Genomic DNA, 19625 nt, shown 5'->3' with positions numbered 1-19625 from the left:
TGTTATGTGTGAAGCTCATTATGTGTGATTAGTGTTTAAAATTATTATTATTTTTTTCAAATTATTCAATCATTCTAGAAAGAGACAAAATAATTTGATGTTTTTACATCCAAAAAAGTATGTGGGACTAATTGTTTATTCATAAGGTTATTATTCATAAGCATTGCATTATGCAATATTATAATAGTGACATAATTTTAAATGTTTTATACTTAAATAGCATCGATCTATCCGCAATCTACATACTGTAGGCCTACTGTAAGTATTGCAGTGCAGATCCAGTTTAGAAAACTCTCGTTTTCTCCTCCAGGGGGCGCTTGTTAGCTTCTCAGGGATGTTTTCGTCTTTTTTTATCTTTCACATGTCATACTTTTAAGGATTGGAGTCTATCATACAAATAGAAACCCAGTCCAAACAATCTCTATAAAATAATGTCTTAAAAGTCATCATTCTGTAACCACAGCGACTGTGATTTGTCCATCGTGACAAGCGTTGAGAAAAGTAACAGCGGTCACGTGACAACAGTCTGGCGCTGTAAGAACGTTGGGTCGCGTTACATTTGCAAGTCGCGTCGCGTTTATTTATGATTGTCTGTCATTTAAACGTCTCTTGGACTTCTCTTTTGGTCCTAACCCTTGTCATATTGTTTGCAATGTCTTCAGACGCCGGTGATAAATATGTTTCTGTAGATTTTGAGGTGTTCGGGAATGTTCAAGGTGCGTATTAGAAACTTGGTGACATTTCTTCACGCCACGCCTCCAAAAATAGACGCGCATTTATTCTATTACAGCACCAAGAAGCTTTTACACCATTGTGCATTCATGTGTATTCATACAATATGTAAATTATTCTACAAAGTGTTTATTGTATACAAGTAGTCGAATTACATTTGTGTCTTTTTTCAGGTGTTTGCTTCAGAATGGTGAGAAATCTGTGGATGACATAAATTAAGCTGTTTTACAGAGCTTTTTGCTGGAACCTACTAATACTAGCAAAAATAACATGGTAATGGTATTTTATATTTAACAGTGGTGATGTAAAAGGGTGATTCCTATGCAAGTACAAGCAAATACTAGCTCTTTTAGATGTAAGTTTAGCCTAAGTAGCTGAAATCAGTTTGATATCTGAGTACATTTTAGTAGATGTTTGCACTAGTATTGTAAAAGTGCTGGGTTTGATTCCTAGAGGATGCATGAACTGATTAAATGTGCCCTTTGAATGCAATGAAAGTTGCTTTTCTAAATGCATGCATGTAAATGTATCCTCCCTAGTTTCATCAGTGATAAGTCATGCATACATATATCTCTCTGAATCTTATTTTTCATCTGTTTTACTGCAGTATACAGAAGCAGAAGCGGAGAAACTCGGCGTGACGGGATGGGTAAAGAACACTAGACAGGGCACTGTGGTGGGACAGGTGCAGGGACATCCTGAAAAAGTTAAAGAGATGTGAGTATACATCTGTTTTAGAATTGTTTTTGAGTGTGCAATGCAATTACTTTATTAGGATATTCAAATGTTTGCATAGTGAATTTTATGTAAAATGTGTACAGTATTTATTGCATGTAAAACCTAAATGAAATCACTGTTCATTAAAACTAAAAATGTTGAAACAATTCTGTTAGATTTTAATTATTTATATTAAATAAATATTACTTAATATTGCTCAAATTATATATATATATATATATAGATGATATATATATATATAACTAAAATAAAAAAATAATATAATTTAATAAACATTAAATAAATATATAGTAAAATAGACAACAGAAGTAATAGATGAAAAGCTAAAATGAAAAATGTTACTACTACAGCAAAAAACTGACATACATTTAAGTTGAAGTGCTAAAATATTATCTAGAAATGAACTGAACTGAACTAAAACTAAAGCTGAAATGAAATGAACAGAACATTTTAAATGTTCATTAATAATAAATATAAAATAAAAGAAATAAGCACATAACAAATTTTCAAAATTTTATGTTTCCCGAAAATGTTGAAGAAATGTGACCATTAAAGACAATCATCTTTTAAATTGTATTTTTTAAAAATATAAATATAAATGGAATATAAAATATAATAATATTTTATTTTATATTTTATATCTTTCATTCCTTAACATAATATAAAAATTTATTAATTTAAGTATAAATATTACATGAAACTAATTAAAAAATGAGAAATGTTGCTTTGGCAACTAACTGATACACATAAAATTACTAGCTGGAAATAATAATAATAATAATAAAAAGCAAGTATTACATTTTAAATCTAACATTAGTTATAATATTAACTATTAATTTGGGAAAATAAAGAGTTTACGTGAGTAGGCAGCTGTTGTTGAGTGTTTATGTTTAATGGCTTTTTAAAACGATTTAAAGGTCTTTATTTCCATACCAGCTCTGATCCACTGAATCTGTCACGTGTGCAGCGCCTCTTGTCACCAGCAGATGGCGCCAGTGCTTCAGTGTTGGTGTCATGGAACAGTCTAGAAAGGCTGGTCACAGTCACAGTGCCAGCGTGAACATGGAAACTCACTCTTCCCTTTGAGAGCATTGTGCTGTAGCCTGTAATCATATAACAGCAGGAGCTCCAGCCAATCAGAGCTGTCTGTGTGTGTGTGTGTGTGTGTGTGTGTGTGTGTGTGTGTGTGTGTGTGTGTGTGTGTGTGTGTGTGTGTGTGCGCGGTGGTCTGCAGTCCCGTGGGTGGGGCGGGTCGAGGAGCGATGATGTCATGATGTCAGTCGGGTGGGGTGGCGCTCAGGGGCGAGGGCCGTATGACATCACAGTCTCAAATGTGAAGCAGATATTCATTTGTGTGAGAGCTTATATACTGTATTTCTGCAGCATGAGTACTGTTTGCCGTATGCAGATCTTTAGTATGCATAGAACATACAAATGTTTGCACAATACTTTGCTATGAAGACAAAGAAAAAAATTATAACCTAACAAAAAAAAATTTAACTAAAAAAAACTATATATTTTTTACTTAACCTAATTTATTAACATTTTAAATATTTTAAATTATTTTATTAATATGATCTCTTATGTTTTTATTTTCATTTTAATTAAAAGATTACAATTAAATTAAATGAAAAGGATTAAAATAAATGACTGGAAATAAATAAAAACTAAAACTGAACTAAAACTCAAAACTGATATAAAAGGAAATTAAAACCAAATAGTAAAATAAGAAATAAAGAGAACAATTTTTTTTTTAAATTTAAATAAAATTAAAATCAAAACTGAAAATATAAAAATGAAAGCCAGTATTGATCAAACTAATTAATAATAAATATGAATACAAATATTAAAGAATTATATTATATTATATCTATATTATATATTATATTATATTATATTATATTATATATTATTATTAAAAAATAACAAAAGATAAAATAAAATACAAATATTAGATGAAAAACTTAAAACATTACTTAAAATGCTGTTAAACGTAAAATAAGTTTAAGTTAATAATTACTAACTAAAAGAACTGGAATTAACGGAAAACTAACTAATATTAAAATATATTTAAATTAATTACATTTCAACATATAAAACCTGAAATGTGCAAATGTGAAACTTGCCACAAACTAACCTTTTGTTTAAGATTTTCCATAATTATATAGATTATTATATCATTATAAGATCGATGTCTTTAAGTCAATATCTAATGATATATCTAAAACAATTTACTTTTGTAATGTGCCGTATTTCAAAAAGAATGCTCGATGAGAAAAACACTGGAAAGTACTTGATTTTATTTTATTGCATTTATAAAGTAACAACAAAATCTCTGCATGTGACAACTAGCCCCAGTCTCCTTTATCAGGTCAGTTTTTCATGTGAAGGTTATTATCTGTGGCCGCTGTCCTGCAAGACATTTTTAGCTGTGATTCTCTGGTGAAATCGTGTCCTATTTACCTATTTACTTACAGCCCAGAAACTCACGTAGCTGTACATGGCATTGCCTGGATACAGTGAGGAAGAGCTTTTCCTCCTCTTCCTCATTCCAGCCGATGAACACAAGATGCGAGTGAACAGAAATGTGTTTGCTCATTAAATATTTAAACAGCGGATGGCAGGCCTCCAGGCTCCGCCCCCTTTACTTGTTTTCCTGTCTTTCATTCCTTTCCATTGACATCTCTCAGTGTGTTTGCATTGGATTTGATTGTTTGGTTTGGCTCTGTGCAGTTGTTTGTTAGTCGTGGGCTTGGTTTGGTGAGTCTCTAGGGTTGTGGGTGATGTTGATGAGACTGTAGATCCCAGAGGATCGTCCTCAGACAGCCTCCACCCTCCCAAACGCTCCACCCATGCTTGAATTACGACTGGAAGAGCTCTGAAGTCTAGAAATACTGCCAGAGAGAGTTTCAGCTCCATCCAGATCACCTTATCAGCTGTTGACATGACATTTTACAGCAGTTTCATCTGATGTGGCATTATACATTTATTTAAGAGAATTTTGCAACAGCATTCTTATAATTATTGTGGATTGCTTGCATCACTGTGACTCATATTTAGGGTTCATTTCATTTATTGGGGGCATTTGAGGAGACTCCAATATGATATGATATGATATGATATGATATGATATGATATGATATGATATGATATGATATGGTATTTTTAAATGATTTAGTAATTACAAAATATTAACCATTAAATTAATAGTATTAATTATTAAATATAGAAAAATATTATTGAATGTGTGTAATATTATTATTTTTGTTCATTTGTTTTAATATTTTATTGTTTATATACAATTGTAACATTTAATCAAATAATATAACACAATATAAAAAAAAAAAATATAAAATAAAAATTAAAAAAAAAAATTATTAATAATATTAATGATCAAATATAAAAAATATTTATCAAATATAAAAAATATTTTGAATGTGTAATATTATTATTCTCATTAATTTGTTTTATTTGTTTTTGATTATATACAATTATAATATGTGATCCAGTGATACTTCTAGGGTTGTAAAATAAAATACTCAATATGATATAATATAATTTAAATATATATATATATATATTCTTTAACATTTCTAACATAGCAGTTATAAAATAATATAATGTAATATAATATAACATAATATGAAATAATGATATATAAATATATATGTTTTTATTTTTATACTCATTGATATTCCTAACACAATGGCAGTCACAGGTTGTTATAATATACTGTAATATAACATAACATAATATAATATAATATAATATAATATAATATAATATGACATAATATATAAATGTATTAGATTTTACATTTTATATTTATTGATATTCTAACACAAGTCACAGGTTGTTATAATATACTGTAATATAACATAATATAATATAATATATAGACATATTAGATTTTTAATTTTGAATTCATTGATATTTGAACACAATGGCAGTCACAGGTTGTTATAATATACTGTAATATAATAATATTATATAATATATTTGTTATTTTTTGATATTCTAACACAATGGCAGTCACAGGTTGTGAATAGTTCCTGGTGTTTTGATATCAAACCATCTTGGCGTTCGTGGTGTTGTACTAGAGCGAGTGAGAGTATCCGGCGGATTGTTAGACGGAGGTTGATCTAAACGGCGATCCGTATGAGGAAGTTCTTTCCAATCAAAGCGTGTCAATGTTATCTGACTTCCTCACCGGGGCAGATGGAAACTCCTTTCCTTCACAACACAATGAACACTACAAAGACTCGAGTGTTTATATATTGTGAAAACAGCTGTGCGGTGTTATTTCAGAGAGAGTGAGAGTGTTTAACAAGAGCGGATAAGTCATTCAGAGCGTGAGAAACTGAGAATAATGGAAAGTTTATTGTCATCTGTGTTTAATTCAGTCTGTATCACCTATATGAAACACAGAAGAGGCAATTTATGAGTAAAATGTTTTCAAAGCCATTGTTACTAATAATTTATGACTGAAATTTGTTTCAAAGACATTTTTACTAGCAATTTGAGTAAAATATTTTTTCAAAGCCATTTTTACTAGCATTTTATGAGTAAAGTATTTTTTCAAAGCCATTTTACACTAGCAATTTATGAGTAAAGTATTTTTTCAAAGCCATTTTACTAGCAATGTATATTTTTCAGTAAAGTATTTTTTTTCTTAAAGCCATTTTTACTAGCAATTTATGAGAAATGTAAAGTTTTTTTCAAACCGCCGTTTTTATGAGGACAACTAGTTATAGCAGTTTATGAGTAAAGTATTTTTTCAAAGCCATTTTTACTAGCAATTTATGAGTAATGTATTTTTTCAAAGCCATTTTTACTAGCAATTTATGAGTAAAGTATTTTTTCAAAGCCGTTTTTACTAGCAATTTATGAGTGAAAATTGTTTCAAAGCCTTTTTTACTAGCAATTTATGATTATGTAATTTTTTCACAGCCATTTTTATAGCATTTTTGATTAATGGAATAATTTTACTAGCAATTTATGAGTAATGTATTTCTTCAAAGCCATTTTTTACTAGCAATTTATGAGTAATGTATTTTTTTCAAGCCATTTTTACTAGCAATTTATGAGTAATGTATTTTTTCCAAAAGCCGTTTTTACTAGCATTTTATGAGTAAAGTATTTTTTCAAAGACGTTTTTACTAGCAATTTTTGAATAATGTATTTTTTTTCAAAGCCATTTTTACTAGCAATTTATGAGTAAAGTATTTTTTCAAAGACGTTTTTACTAGCAATTTATGAGTAAAGTATTTTTTCAAAGCCATTTTTACTAGCAATTTATGAGTAATGTATGAGTAAAGTATTTTTCAAAGCAATTTTTACTAGCAATTTTTGAGTGAAAATTTTTTCAAAGCCCATTTTACTAGCAATTATGAGTAATGTATTTTTTTTCAAGCAAGCCATTTACTAGCAATTATGAGTAATGTATTTTTTTCAAAGCCATTTTTTACTAGCAATTTTATGAGTAATGTATTTTTTCAAAAGCCATTTTTACTAAAATTGTAATTTTGAGTTTGAGTAATGTATTTTTTCAAAGCCATTTTTACTAGCATTTTTTGAGTAATGTATTTCAATCAAAGCCATTTTACTAGTCAATTTATTGAATAATGTATTTTTTTCAAAGCCCATTTTTACTAGCAATTTATGAGTAAAAATGGCTTTGAAAAACATACATACTTGCAAAGCCATAAAAATGGCTTTGAAATTTATACATTACTCAAAATTGCTAGTTTCAAAGCTTTGAAAAAATACATTACTAGCAAATTATGCTAGTAAATGTATTTTGAAAAAAAAGCCATTTTACAGCAATTTATGAGTAAGTAATGTATTTTTTCAAAAGCAATTTTTACTAGCAATTTATGAGTAGTAAAGTTTTTTTCAAAGCCCTTTTTTTTTTACTAGCAATTTATGAGTAAAGTATTTTTTCCAAAGCCGCTTTAAGCAATTTAGAGTAATGTCTTTTTTCAAAAGCCTTTTTTATAGCAATGAAGTATGTATTTCTTCAAAGCCATTTTTACTAGCAATTTATGAGTAATGATTTTTTCAAAGCCCTTTTTTACTAGCAATTTATGAGTAATGTATTTTTTCAAAGCCATTTTTACTTAGCAATTTATGAGTATTTTTTTCAAAGCCACTTTTACTAGCAATCTATGAGTAATGTATTTTTTTCAAAGCCACTTTTACTAGCAATTTATGAGTAATGTATTTTTTTCAAAGCCAACTAGCAATTTATGAGGACTAAAGTTTTTTTCAAAGCCGTTTTTACTAGCAATTTATGAGTAAAGTATTTTTTCAAAGCCATTTTTACTAGCAATTTATGAGTAATGTATTTTTTCAAAGCCGTTTTTACTAGCATTTTATGAGTAAAGTATTTTTTCAAAGCCACTTTTACTAGCAATTTATGAGTAATGTATTTTTTTCAAAGCCACTTTTACTAGCAATTTATGAGTAATGTATTTTTTTCAAAGCCATTTTTACTAGCAATTTATGAGTAATGTATTTCTTCAAAGCCATTTTTACTAGCAATTTATGAGTATTTTTTTCAAAGCCACTTTTACTAGCAATCTATGAGTAATGTATTTTTTTCAAAGCCACTTTTACTAGCAATTTATGATATAATGTATTTTTTCAAAGCCATTTTTACTAGCAATTTATGAGTAAAGTATTTTTTTCAAAGCCGTTTTTACTAGCAATTTTTGAATAATGTATTTTTTTTCAAAGCCATTTTTACTAGCAATTTATGAGTATTTTTTCAAAGCCAGTTTTACTAGCAATTTATGAGTAATGAATTTTTTCAAAGCCCCATTTTTAGGAGCAATTTTGAGTGAAATGTTTTCAAAACTATTTACTAGCAATTTGAGTAAAATATTTTTTCAAAGCCATTTTTACTAGCAATTTATGAGTGCAAATATGTATTTTTTCAAAGCCATTTTTACTAGCAAATTTATGAGATAATGTATTTTTTTCAAAGCCATTTTAACTAGCAATTTATGAGTAATGTATTTTTTCAAAGCAATTTAACTAGCAATTTATGAGTAATGTATTTTTTCCAAAGCCGTTTTTACTAGCAATTTTTGAATAATGTATTTTTTTTCAAAGCCATTTTTACTAGCAATTTATGAAATTATAATGATTATTTTTTCAAAGCCATTTTTACTAGCAATTTATGAGTAATGTAACTCTAGAAGTTATGCGTAAATATTTTTTCAAAGCCAATTTACTTTTTTACTAGCAATTTATGAGTAAAGTATTTCTTCAAAGCCATTTTTACTAGCAAATTTATGAGTAAATATTTTTTCAAAGCCATTTTTACTAGCAATTATGAGTAAATGTATTTTTTTCAAAGCCATTTTTACTAGCAATTTATGATAAGTTATTTTTTAAAGCCATTTTTTACTAGCAATTTATGAGTATTTCTTCAAAGTATTTTTCTTCAAAGCCAACTTTTTACTACTATTATCATTTATGAGTAAATGCATTTTTTCAAAGCCATTTTTACTAGCAATTTTTGAGTAATGTATTTTTTTCAAAGCCACTTTTACTAGCAATTTATGAGTAATGTATTTTTTTCAAAGACCCATTTTACTAGCAATTTATGAGTAATGTATTTTTTCAAAGCCATTTTTAGCAAAATGATGAATGTATTTTTTTCAAAGCCATTTTTACTAGCAATTTGTGAATAAGTATTTCTTCAAGCAATTTATTTTTTTTTTTCAAAGCCATTTTTACTAGCAATTTGTGAATAATGTATTTCTTCAAAGCCATTTTTACTAGCAATTTATAAGTATTTTTTTCAAAGCCACTTTTACTAGCAATTTCTGAGTGAAAGTTGTTTTAGAGCCTTTTTTACTCAAAATTTATGAGTAAAATATTTATTCAAAGCTATTTTTACTAGTAATTTTAAAATGAAAATAGTTTCTAAGCCTTTTTTACTATCAAAATTATGAGTAAATGTATTTTTTCAAAAGCCATTTTTACTAGCAATTTATGAGTAATGTATTTTTTTCAAAGCAATTTTTACTAGCAATCTATGAGTAAAGTATTTCTTCAAAGCCATTTTTACTAGCAATTTATGAGTAAAGTATTTTTTTCAAAGCCACTTTTACTAGCAATTTGTGAATAATGTATTTCTTCAAAGCCATTTTTACTAGCAATTTATGAGTAAAGTATTTTTTTCAAAGCCACTTTTTCTAGCAATTTCTGAGTGAAAGTTGTTTTAGAGCCTTTTTTACTCAAAATTTATGAGTAAAATATTTATTCAAAGCTATTTTTACTAGTAATTTTAAAATGAAAATAGTTTCTAAGCCTTTTTTACTATCAAATTATGAGTAAATTATTTTTTCAAAGCCATTTTTACTAGCAATTTATGAGTAATGTATTTTTTTCAAAGCCATTTTTACTAGCAATTTTTGAGTAATGTATTTTTTCAAAGCCATTTTTACTAGCAATTTATGAGTAATGTATTTTTTCAAAGCCAGTTTTACTAGCAATTTATGAGTAATGTATTTTTTTCAAAGCCATTTTTACTAAGAATTTATGAGTGAAAATTGTTTCAAAGCCTTTTTTACTAGCAATTTATGAGTAATGTATTTTTTCAAAGCCATTTTTACTAGCAATTTATGAGTAATGTATTTTTTCAAAGCCATTTTTACTAGCAATTTATGAGTAAAGTATTTTTTTCAAAGCCATTTTTACTAGCAATTTCTGAGTGAAAGTTGTTTTAGAGCCTTTTTTACTCAAAATGTATGAGTAAAATATTTCTTCAAAGCCATTTTTACTAGTAATTTTAAAATGAAAATAGTTTCTAAGCCTTTTTTACTAGTAATTTGTGACTGAAAATAGTTTCAGAGCCATTTTTACTGTCAAATTATGAGTAAATTATTTTTTCATAGCCATTTTTACTAGCAATTTGTGACACAATAGTTTCAGAGGCATTTTTAGTGTAGTTTCTCTACCATATAGTTCTCTCTCTAAACTAATCAAAGTGGGAGTTGTGCTTTTAAAATGGTAACGTAATGCCTGTTCATGAGAAGTGTCTTTTCCTCTGTCAGGGTTGGATTTCCTCAGTATTGAGTGAACCGCACCCTGACAAAACTCGAGGCTTTCACGTCCAAAACAATCCTCTTGATTTGGTCATAACAGCTGATAACCCTAGAGCAACCCGGATCCGTCTGTAATCCGTCATTCCCAGCACTCAAAACACAGTCTGTGCTGGTTTCTTTATCACGGGCCATTCCTGCGCTGTTGCTGTAGAGATTGTGGCTGTTCTCTTTGACACGGGCTCCTCCTCTTCCTGGCAGGCCCATTATGAGCTGAATATTGGGCAGCCATGCAGATGGTCTGAGCGCTCTCGCTCTTATCTAATATGAGATCAACCCCTGCTGCGGCCCACAGGGAGAATAATGCATTTACAGCCTCTGAGGAAAACTGCATGAGAGATCCTGCTTGCTGTCCAGCTTCAGTCAGTGTGTGTGTGTGTGTGTGTGTGTGTGTGTGTGTGTGTGTGTGTGCCGCGCCCTTGTTTTTGAGAAAGAGAAAGAAAATGTTGTTTGTCCTTCTGATGGAGTTTCTTTAGAATTTCTTATGCTGTTCTTTCTTTTATGGAAGACAGAGAAGTTATCTTATATTGAAAGTGAATGGAGATCCAAAATTTATATAAACGTCCATGTTTCTGACTTTGTGAACATGGTAATTTTGGTTGGTGAATATCGTAAGCACACATGTAAATGGAAGAAATGTAAACCTTCATTTGTGAAAAAGTTTCAAATACTAAAAAGAAACAAAAACAAAACAAAGTAGAAAGGCAGAAAACAATAACTAGACAAATTTTTACTGTTTAATACTGTCCTGATTATTATCTTTGTTAAAGTGAGTCAATTCCACTTAACTCTTGTTTTTTTTTTTTTTTTTTTATTAATGAATTAATTTTTAAAAAAAGTTTTTTCATAATGTTCTAAAAAGTTTTTCATAAAAAGTATTCATAATGAAGTTGGTATGCTAGAATGAAAACTAAAAAAAAAACCTTAAAAAAAAAAAAAATAATAAAAAAAAAAAAAAAAAAAAATATATATATATATATATATATATATATATATATATATATATTTAGTTTAAGTTGATGTACCATATATATATATATATATATATATATATATAGTATTATAAAAAAAATATTGTTTTTTTATAGGCAACATTTGTCATTTTCATTTAGTTTAAGTTGATGTACCTATGTGTGTGTGCTTATTTATATATCTATATCTATCTATATATATATATATATATATATATATATATATATATATATATATATATATATATATATATATATATAGGTAGATAGGTAGATAATATAGACATATTTAAAAAAAAAAAAAAAAAAACGAATAAAAACTGTCAAATACACACAACAAACCTACTAAATTTTGAATTGAAATTAAAATAGAAAAAGAAATTAAAAACTAATTCAAAATATTAAACAAAACCGATAATATCTCAATGGTACTAAAACAACACCGTTTCCCTGTCTTGCATTGTAAATGTGCAAAATTTGTAAGAAAAAAAAAATGTCTTGGCATTATATTTCATATTGTTTACCGTGTTTTGTCTGTCTGTGTGTGATCTACAGGAAGTACAGTAACATTAACATTCCCAGCCCCAGAACCCAAATCCACCACACCAACAACAACAAACAAAAACCAAAAACTAAAACTCGAGAATCTTGCACTCGCCACTCAAAACAAAAAACCTACCAAAAATATCGGCACCAGCACCGGCAAACAAACACAAATACTTGGTAGATACTTTACAAGAACACTTTATAAGAAAAATAAAACCTTTACCCCATAATTGTAATTTGCTGTTTATATTTATTAGCATAGGGTTGTAAATATGAATAATTTGTTTGATGCTATGCAATTTTCTCAAAGCAAAACACAAATTTAAGAGTTCAGTATGATTTTATCTGATTCATCAATTCAAACTTAATATGAAAGATAATGAAATATAAAATATTATAGTGGATTTTTATCTTAGATTTTTTTTATGTTTTTGAATGAAGTCTCTTCTGCTCACCAAAGCTGCATTTATTTGAACAAAAAAACAGTAAAAATTTTGAAATATTATTACAATTCAAAATGACACTTATCTATGTGAATATATAGTAAAATGAAATTTATTTCTGGGATCAAAGCTGAATTTTCAGCATCATTACTCCAGTCTTCAGTGTCACATGATCCTTCAGATATCATTATAATATGCTGATTTGCTGCTCAATGAACATTTCTGATGTTATCAAAAAAAAATTAATACTTTTATTCATCAAGCACACATTAGATTCTGACAGAATAAATGCTGTTCTTCTGAACTTTCTGTTCATCAAAGAATCCTGAAAAATAAAATGTATCATGGTTTCCACAAAAATATTAGATGTTTTTAACTGATAATAATCGGAAATGTTTCTTGAGCAGCAAATCAGCATATTAGAATGATATCTGAAGATCATGTGACACTAAAGACTGGAGTAATGATGCTGAAAATTCAGCTTTGATCACAGAAATAAATTACATTTTAACAGATATTCACATAGAAAACAGTTATTTAAATTGTAAAAATATTTCACAATTTTTACTGTATTTTAGATCTAATTAATGCATCCTTTGTGAGCATAAAGGAAGTGATTTATATGTCCAGCCATTGGTCAAAAACAGCTATTTTGATGTAAAGTTTTATGAAACTAATAAACCTCTATTAAAACACTGAACCCATTGTTTTATTGCAAATTAATAATTTTGACTGCTTATTCAGTGAGCATGACTGTAGTATGAATATTAGGCGTCCTCTGATTCTACAGCATGATCCTCTTTCAGGAGATGTTCACTTTACGCATAATCAACCAATCACGGCCTGCGTTACACTTATCACAGTTCTGTTTCCATGGAAAACCTGGCCGTCTCACAGAGCTCTGTTAAGGTGGCCTCTGTATCAGACATCGGCACGTTTCACTTTTGTGCAACATTAGTGTCTGCGTCCATTAAAACTCCATTTGAAATGATTCTTTAATAATAATGTCTTTAGAAATGAGCTCAAATCTCCCAGATTTTCCGTGTTGACCCAGAGACACACATTCAGGTGTCCCCAGGGTGTCCTTTTTTTCCCATCATGCATCACTTCAGCAAATCTGCATGTGCACTGTTTTTTTAGGCTGGAATCCTCTTAGCTGACAGTTGCAAGATTAGATCAGAGGCTTATCAAGGGTTAGTGTGTCTCTGAATAGACAGACGGCTTTCAGACTGAACTGGGAACAGTTTGCTGTGTGCAAGTCTTTGTCTTTGATATTTAAAGAGAGCAGGGGAAGTTGATCTCGAATCGGTATGAAATAGCTATATCTATTAGATAAAGAGCCCAGATCCGGGCCTCTAATGGAATGTGACGGACTCTTTGTTTGGGGTCCATCCTAAATGAGACGGCAGAAACACTTTTACATGGACTAACAAGACTTTGAAAACTTAAAGGAATAGTTCAGCTGAAAATGTGCTCAGCCTCAGGTCATCCAGGATGTAGATGAGTTTGTTTCTTCATCAGGTTTGGAGAAATGTAGCACTGCATCAGTGTCTCAGCAATGGATGCTCTGCAGTGAATGGGTGCCGTCAGAATGAGAGTCCAAACAGCTGATAAAAAAAAAAAAACATTAATCCACAAGTAATCCACAGCACTCCAGTCCAGCAGTTAATGTCTTGAGAAGCCAAAAGCTGTGTGTTTGTAAGAAACAAATCCATCATTAAAATGTTTTTAACTTCAAACTGTTGCTTCTGTTTAAAATACGAGTCCATAATCCATAATAACACTTCCTCCAGTGAAAAAGTCCATCTCTTTATACATTAAAATCCACCAGCATATTTGTTTACAGCTGTTTTGGCTTGTATGCGGTGTTTGATCTGTGCAGATTTCTCTCTGATTCAGACCAGACCACTTTTTTTGCTGGAGGAAGCGTTATTATAGATTATGGACAGGTGTTGTTTTCTTAAAAGAAGCAGTTTATAGTTAAAAACAACTTAATGATTATTCTATGATGATTATTTCTTTCAAAAAACGTAGCTTTAGTCTTCTCCAGATGTTAACTGATGGACTGGAGTGGTGTGGATTACTTTATCAGCTGTTTGGACTAACATTCTGACGGCACCCATTCACTGCAGAGCATCCATTGCTGAGACACTGATGCAATGCTACATTTCTCAAAATCTGATGAAGAAACAAACTCATCTACATCTCTGATGGCCTGAGGCTGAGTAAAGTTTCAGGAAATTTTCTTTTTAAGTGACACTAAAAGTATCTGAATCTCATTGCTTTAGTTATTGAACCATTAGTGGAGCGTTCGATTGTGATGGTCACTCAGTGCTCTAATGGACTCAGGGTTTGAATGATTGGATCAGGATTTCCTGATGGTCCTGGTCTGTAAGCGTGTTTATCTGAGGTCTTTTAACATATTTAAAGTTAACCTGCTAAACATTTAATCTGACTTTCTGAGTTCCCACACATTGCTTTATGTATGTGTATATAAATATATATATATATATATATATATATATATATATACACACACACACACAGTAAATGTGCCTGTGTTTTTGTTTCTCTTTATGTCTCTGTTTAATGAGTGTTTAACCACATTACATGTCAGATTGAAGCAGGGAGCCAATAACAGAGAGGAAGCAGGAAACCGGTTTGTTTTCAGTTTTCCACTGACGTTTTTTTTCTTGGTATAGTGGAAAAATTGTGATTATGGAGCACACATGTTCTTACTTCAGGCCTGGTAACTGTAAAAGCACATGAGTCTTTACTTTCAACCAAAACAGACCTGCTTATGTAATATATGTTTTTTTTTCTGCATAAGAAGTTATGTAATGATTTTATTTTAAAAGTTTGGATTTTATGTTATTTTATGTTGTTTAGCAAAGGATGCATTTAATTGATCAAAAGTGACAGTAAAGACATTTATAATGTTACAGTAGATTTCTATAAAAAAAAATGCTGTTCTTTTTAACTTTCTATTCATCTATGAATCCTGAAAAATTTAAATGTGTCATGATTTCCACAAAAACATTTTTCAGCACAACTGTTTTCAACACTGATAATAATCAGAAATGTTTCTTGAGCAGCAAATCATCATATTAGAATGATTTCTGAAGATAATGTGACACTGAAGACTGGAGTAATGATGCTGAAAATTCAGCTTTGATCACAGGAATAAATTGCATTTTAACATTTTTACTGCATTTTTTTAATCAAATAATCAGCATTTTCTCAAAACAAACTGGTTTTATTTTAGAAAAACAATGCAAAACCATGGTAACACTTCTAAACAAATATGACATGCAATGATACTTTCACGTTACCAAGAAGTTCACCACAGACTTTATGTCTTATATGAACAGAGTAGATTGGTTTCCTAATGCATTATTGTGTTTTATAGTAGCAGCTCTCTTGAGTGGGTGTCAGATTTCGTTTTGTCACTGTTGCATGGCAACCTTTAAAAACTCAAGCTTCACCAACAGCACTGAAGCCTCTTCCTTCCCTATTCAATGGAAAAGCAAATGTACCATTATGGAGAAATACGTTTATCTTGAAAAAAGAAGGTTTGGGAGTCTTTCCAGAGAGTATTTGTTCAAATGTGCCCTGCCTTCCTCAATAATCTCATTACAGACCTACAGTTTAGCATATTTTATCTGTCTCTATCTTCTGTATCTGCAGTTAAGCACTTTCAAGATCCTTGATGAGACCATAAAAATCCTGCAAGAGACCCGCAACGTCTCACATCCTCACAACGCCAGATTCATCAGGACTAATGTCAGATTCCATAATGAGCCTATCGCTCACATGAAAACGAGACACACTGACACAGAACAGGTGCAAATGCTATTTATATAGGCGTATTAATGGGAGAAATTAAGATTAGGAGAGATCAGGGAAAGCTGAGAGTCCAGTTTTACCAATAAATTCACTTTAAGTTGTTTGAATGTGACATTTTCCTGTATGTAAGGTATTTTAATTGAAGTTTTCAAATTTTATAATTATTTAAATTTAGCTTAAAAGACAATAATTATGGAGGACTAGGAGTGACCCATTTTTTCCTTCAACTAAAAAAACACTCAACTATAAAAAACAAAAAAATAATCATTAAAGAATATCTCAATACAAACAATGAAAACAGACCAGTTCCAAAAACACAATTAAAGCACCACAAGTATCATAAAAATAATCCATAAACCATATGTGCTTAAATTATGTGATGGTGAGGAACATATTTTTACGGTTTATATGATATTAATCAATAAAAACTGCTAGTTTTTTTATTGTTAACTAAAAATAAAACTGTTAAAAATCTTTTTTTGGTAATTGAAATAAGTAACGTTTAAATATAAGATGAAAACCTTAAATGAAAATGAAAAATTAATCAAATACAAATAAATAAAAAAAACCTAAATTAATAAAAATAAATTAATTACAAATAAAAATATAAATAAATGAATAAAACTGAAATTAATAAAAATAAATGAAGGATAAATAGAAATATTGAAAAACTAGTACAATTACAAAATAACAACAAAACTACTAAAACTTTGAAATTAAGATGTTAAACTATGTTTTCTGGGATATTAACCAATAGAAACATGCCAGTGTTGTTAGTGTTAACTAAAAATAAACTATTAAAAATGATTTGAAATAAAGTAAAATATACATATTAGAAGAAAAACTTCGCTGAAAATGAGAAATGATGCCTTGGCAACTAACTAAAATAGCTGAAGTGCTAAAATTACTAAACATACTAGAAAACACAAGGAAAAAAAATAAAACTGAAATAAAAATAAATGAAGGCTTAATAGAAATATAAAAAACTACAATGGCACAAACTCAGAAAAATGCTAAAACTTTGAAAACTAAGATGTTAAACTAAAATATAATAATAAAAGCTAATTAAAATTTTTAATATACTATAATAGTATATAAATAATACTAAAACAGTAATAACTCATCTGAAAAATGCAGATATGAATATATGAAACATTTCTGTACATTATATCTAACAGTAACATTGTTTCACTTTTAGAGCCACAGTCTTTAAAAAGGATTGTGGGATATGTCAATATTGTGTTCATCTTTTGTATTGTGTTGTACATTGTTTACTCATGTGGTCAGTTTTCCGTGTCTTTCAGTTTTATTCACGTCTTCAATAACAAAAAACCTGAAACCAAACACATGCACTGATGCGCCTCTTATCTGTTGGTTTGTCATGCCACTATCTCATGCTGTAGATGCATAAATCAAGTTCCAAAAACCTTTTTGAAAGTGACAGCACTGTTAAAGTTATCCACACTTAGGTTTAGTCGTAGTGTTTTACAGCTAACATGCTCTCGCAAATGAACGGCAGCGGAGCTTCACTGATATGTGAAATGACTTCACGCTGTAAATTAATGAATCATTTCAGTGAAGAGTCCGTCAGGACGCTGCATCTGCTAACTTTCACAGATGTACGCACCCCTCTTTTCTCTCACTGCGAGTCTGAACTGACTCTTGGCTGGCCTTGAACTTTAAGTTAGAGTGTTTGCTACAGCTGCATTCAATCCTCAACACACATGTGCTGGACTTTTGTCCTGCGTGAAAGGAATATTTCAGCCAAAAATGAAAATTGCCTGAAAATGTGCTCACTCTCAGGCCATCAAGATTAGGATGAGTTTGTTTATTCATCAGATTTAGAGAAATGTAGCATTATGGATGCTCTGCAGTGAATGGGTGCCGTCAGAATGAGAGTCTAAACAGCTGATAAAAACATCACAATAATCCACAGTCCATCAGTTAACATCTGGAGAAGACAAAAGATGTGTGTTTGTAAAAAACAAATCTTTCATGAAGATGCTTTTAACTGCAAACTGGCTAAAATACAAGTCTATAATCCATGATAACACTTCCTCCAGTGAAAAAATGTGGTCTGAATCAGCTCTAAACAAATACATAAAAACTGTATGCGCCTGAATGGATGTGAGAGACAACAAGAGAAATGGAGGAAGCATTATTATGGATTATGAACTCATTTTTTTGTTGATGTATTTGTTTCTTTTGGTTTCACAAGACATTAACTGATAGACTGGAGTGGTGTGGATTACTGTGATGTTTGTGTCAGCTATTTGGACTCAAATTCTGACGGCACCCATTCACTGCAGAGCATCCATTGATGAGCAAGTGATGTAATGCTGATGAAGAAACAAACTCATGTACATCTTGAATGGCCCGAGGGTGAGCACATTTTCAGCACATTTAAATTTTTGGCTGAGATATTCCTTTAAAGGAGGAGTTCTGATCTCACTGCTGGTCCAAGCCCTAGTGAATGTGGTACTGCAGTATTGTTTGGTGCACCATTGCTTTAAATCTCTCTCTCTCAGCGTCACAGAGGGTTCGTGTGGAGAGACAGGAGGCGACGGGGCCCGGCACATTCCAGAGCACCGAGGGGTCGCGTTTGCCCTCGGCAGGGACAGCAGACCTGTTGAACTGCTCTCAGCTGGCCCTGCTTTCAGCTCAACAGATGTGGGAGAGAAAAGAGGCCCAGAGATCAGCGTTCCCAGAGACAGAGGGGAACCCCTTTCGTTCGGCTGGGACAGCGAACTGAACACATAAGAACATGTACAGACCATATTGCACCTCAAAAGAAAAAAATGTTGTATAACGAAAGAAGATTATTTTCATGAAGCCTGTATAGCCTGCTCCTAATTCTCATTACAGTTATGTAAAAATAATTAATGTATATTATTTGTAATAGTAGATATCATTGATATATTATATATAGAATACACAAACTGAGGGACGAGTCAAAATTATTGTCTGTCGTAATCAGCTGAGCTTAACTTGTATTGTTCATGTTACTGTATGCACAAAAAGTTTCATATTTGCACTTTTCAGAATTATTTAGCATACAAAACAAAAAAATAACAAAATAAAATATAATCAAATCATAAATTAAATTATATTTTATATTTTCAGTCTTCATTTAAATTTTAGTTCATTTTTGTTTTAGTCATTTTGTTGTGATTTTGTCATTTTATTATTAGTTTTTTTATATTTATATTTAGATTTGGTTTATTTTATTTCAA

At 30.1% G+C, this 19625-nt stretch overlaps 1 protein-coding gene across 1 annotated transcript; it reads left to right on the top strand.

Moving 5' to 3' along the window:
* Positions 1-243: 243 nt before the first annotated feature.
* On the top strand, positions 244-19385 carry LOC109065854 (acylphosphatase-like). Its single transcript, XM_042734647.1, has 4 exons — positions 244-716; positions 906-922; positions 1340-1449; positions 18921-19385. The coding sequence occupies exons 1-4, from the start codon at positions 584-586 to the stop codon at positions 19150-19152; spliced, it is 492 nt and encodes a 163-aa protein (XP_042590581.1). The 5' UTR covers positions 244-583; the 3' UTR covers positions 19153-19385.
* The last annotated feature ends 240 nt before the right edge of the window (positions 19386-19625 follow it).

This window comes from Cyprinus carpio, chromosome B11, assembly GCF_018340385.1.
Source record: "Cyprinus carpio isolate SPL01 chromosome B11, ASM1834038v1, whole genome shotgun sequence".
Lineage (NCBI taxonomy): Eukaryota > Metazoa > Chordata > Actinopteri > Cypriniformes > Cyprinidae > Cyprinus > Cyprinus carpio.
Note: the sequence above shows the minus strand (reverse complement) of the source record. Positions and strands in the feature narration are given on the sequence as shown.

Bases quoted from the DNA above. Each gene is read 5' to 3' on its own strand.
- LOC109065854 (XM_042734647.1), top strand. From the start codon at position 584: ATGATTGTCTGTCATTTAAACGTCTCTTGGACTTCTCTTTTGGTCCTA. The intron at 1,450-18,920 runs GTGAGTATACAT...TCTCTCTCTCAG, and splicing joins CCTGAAAAAGTTAAAGAGAT to CGTCACAGAGGGTTCGTGTG.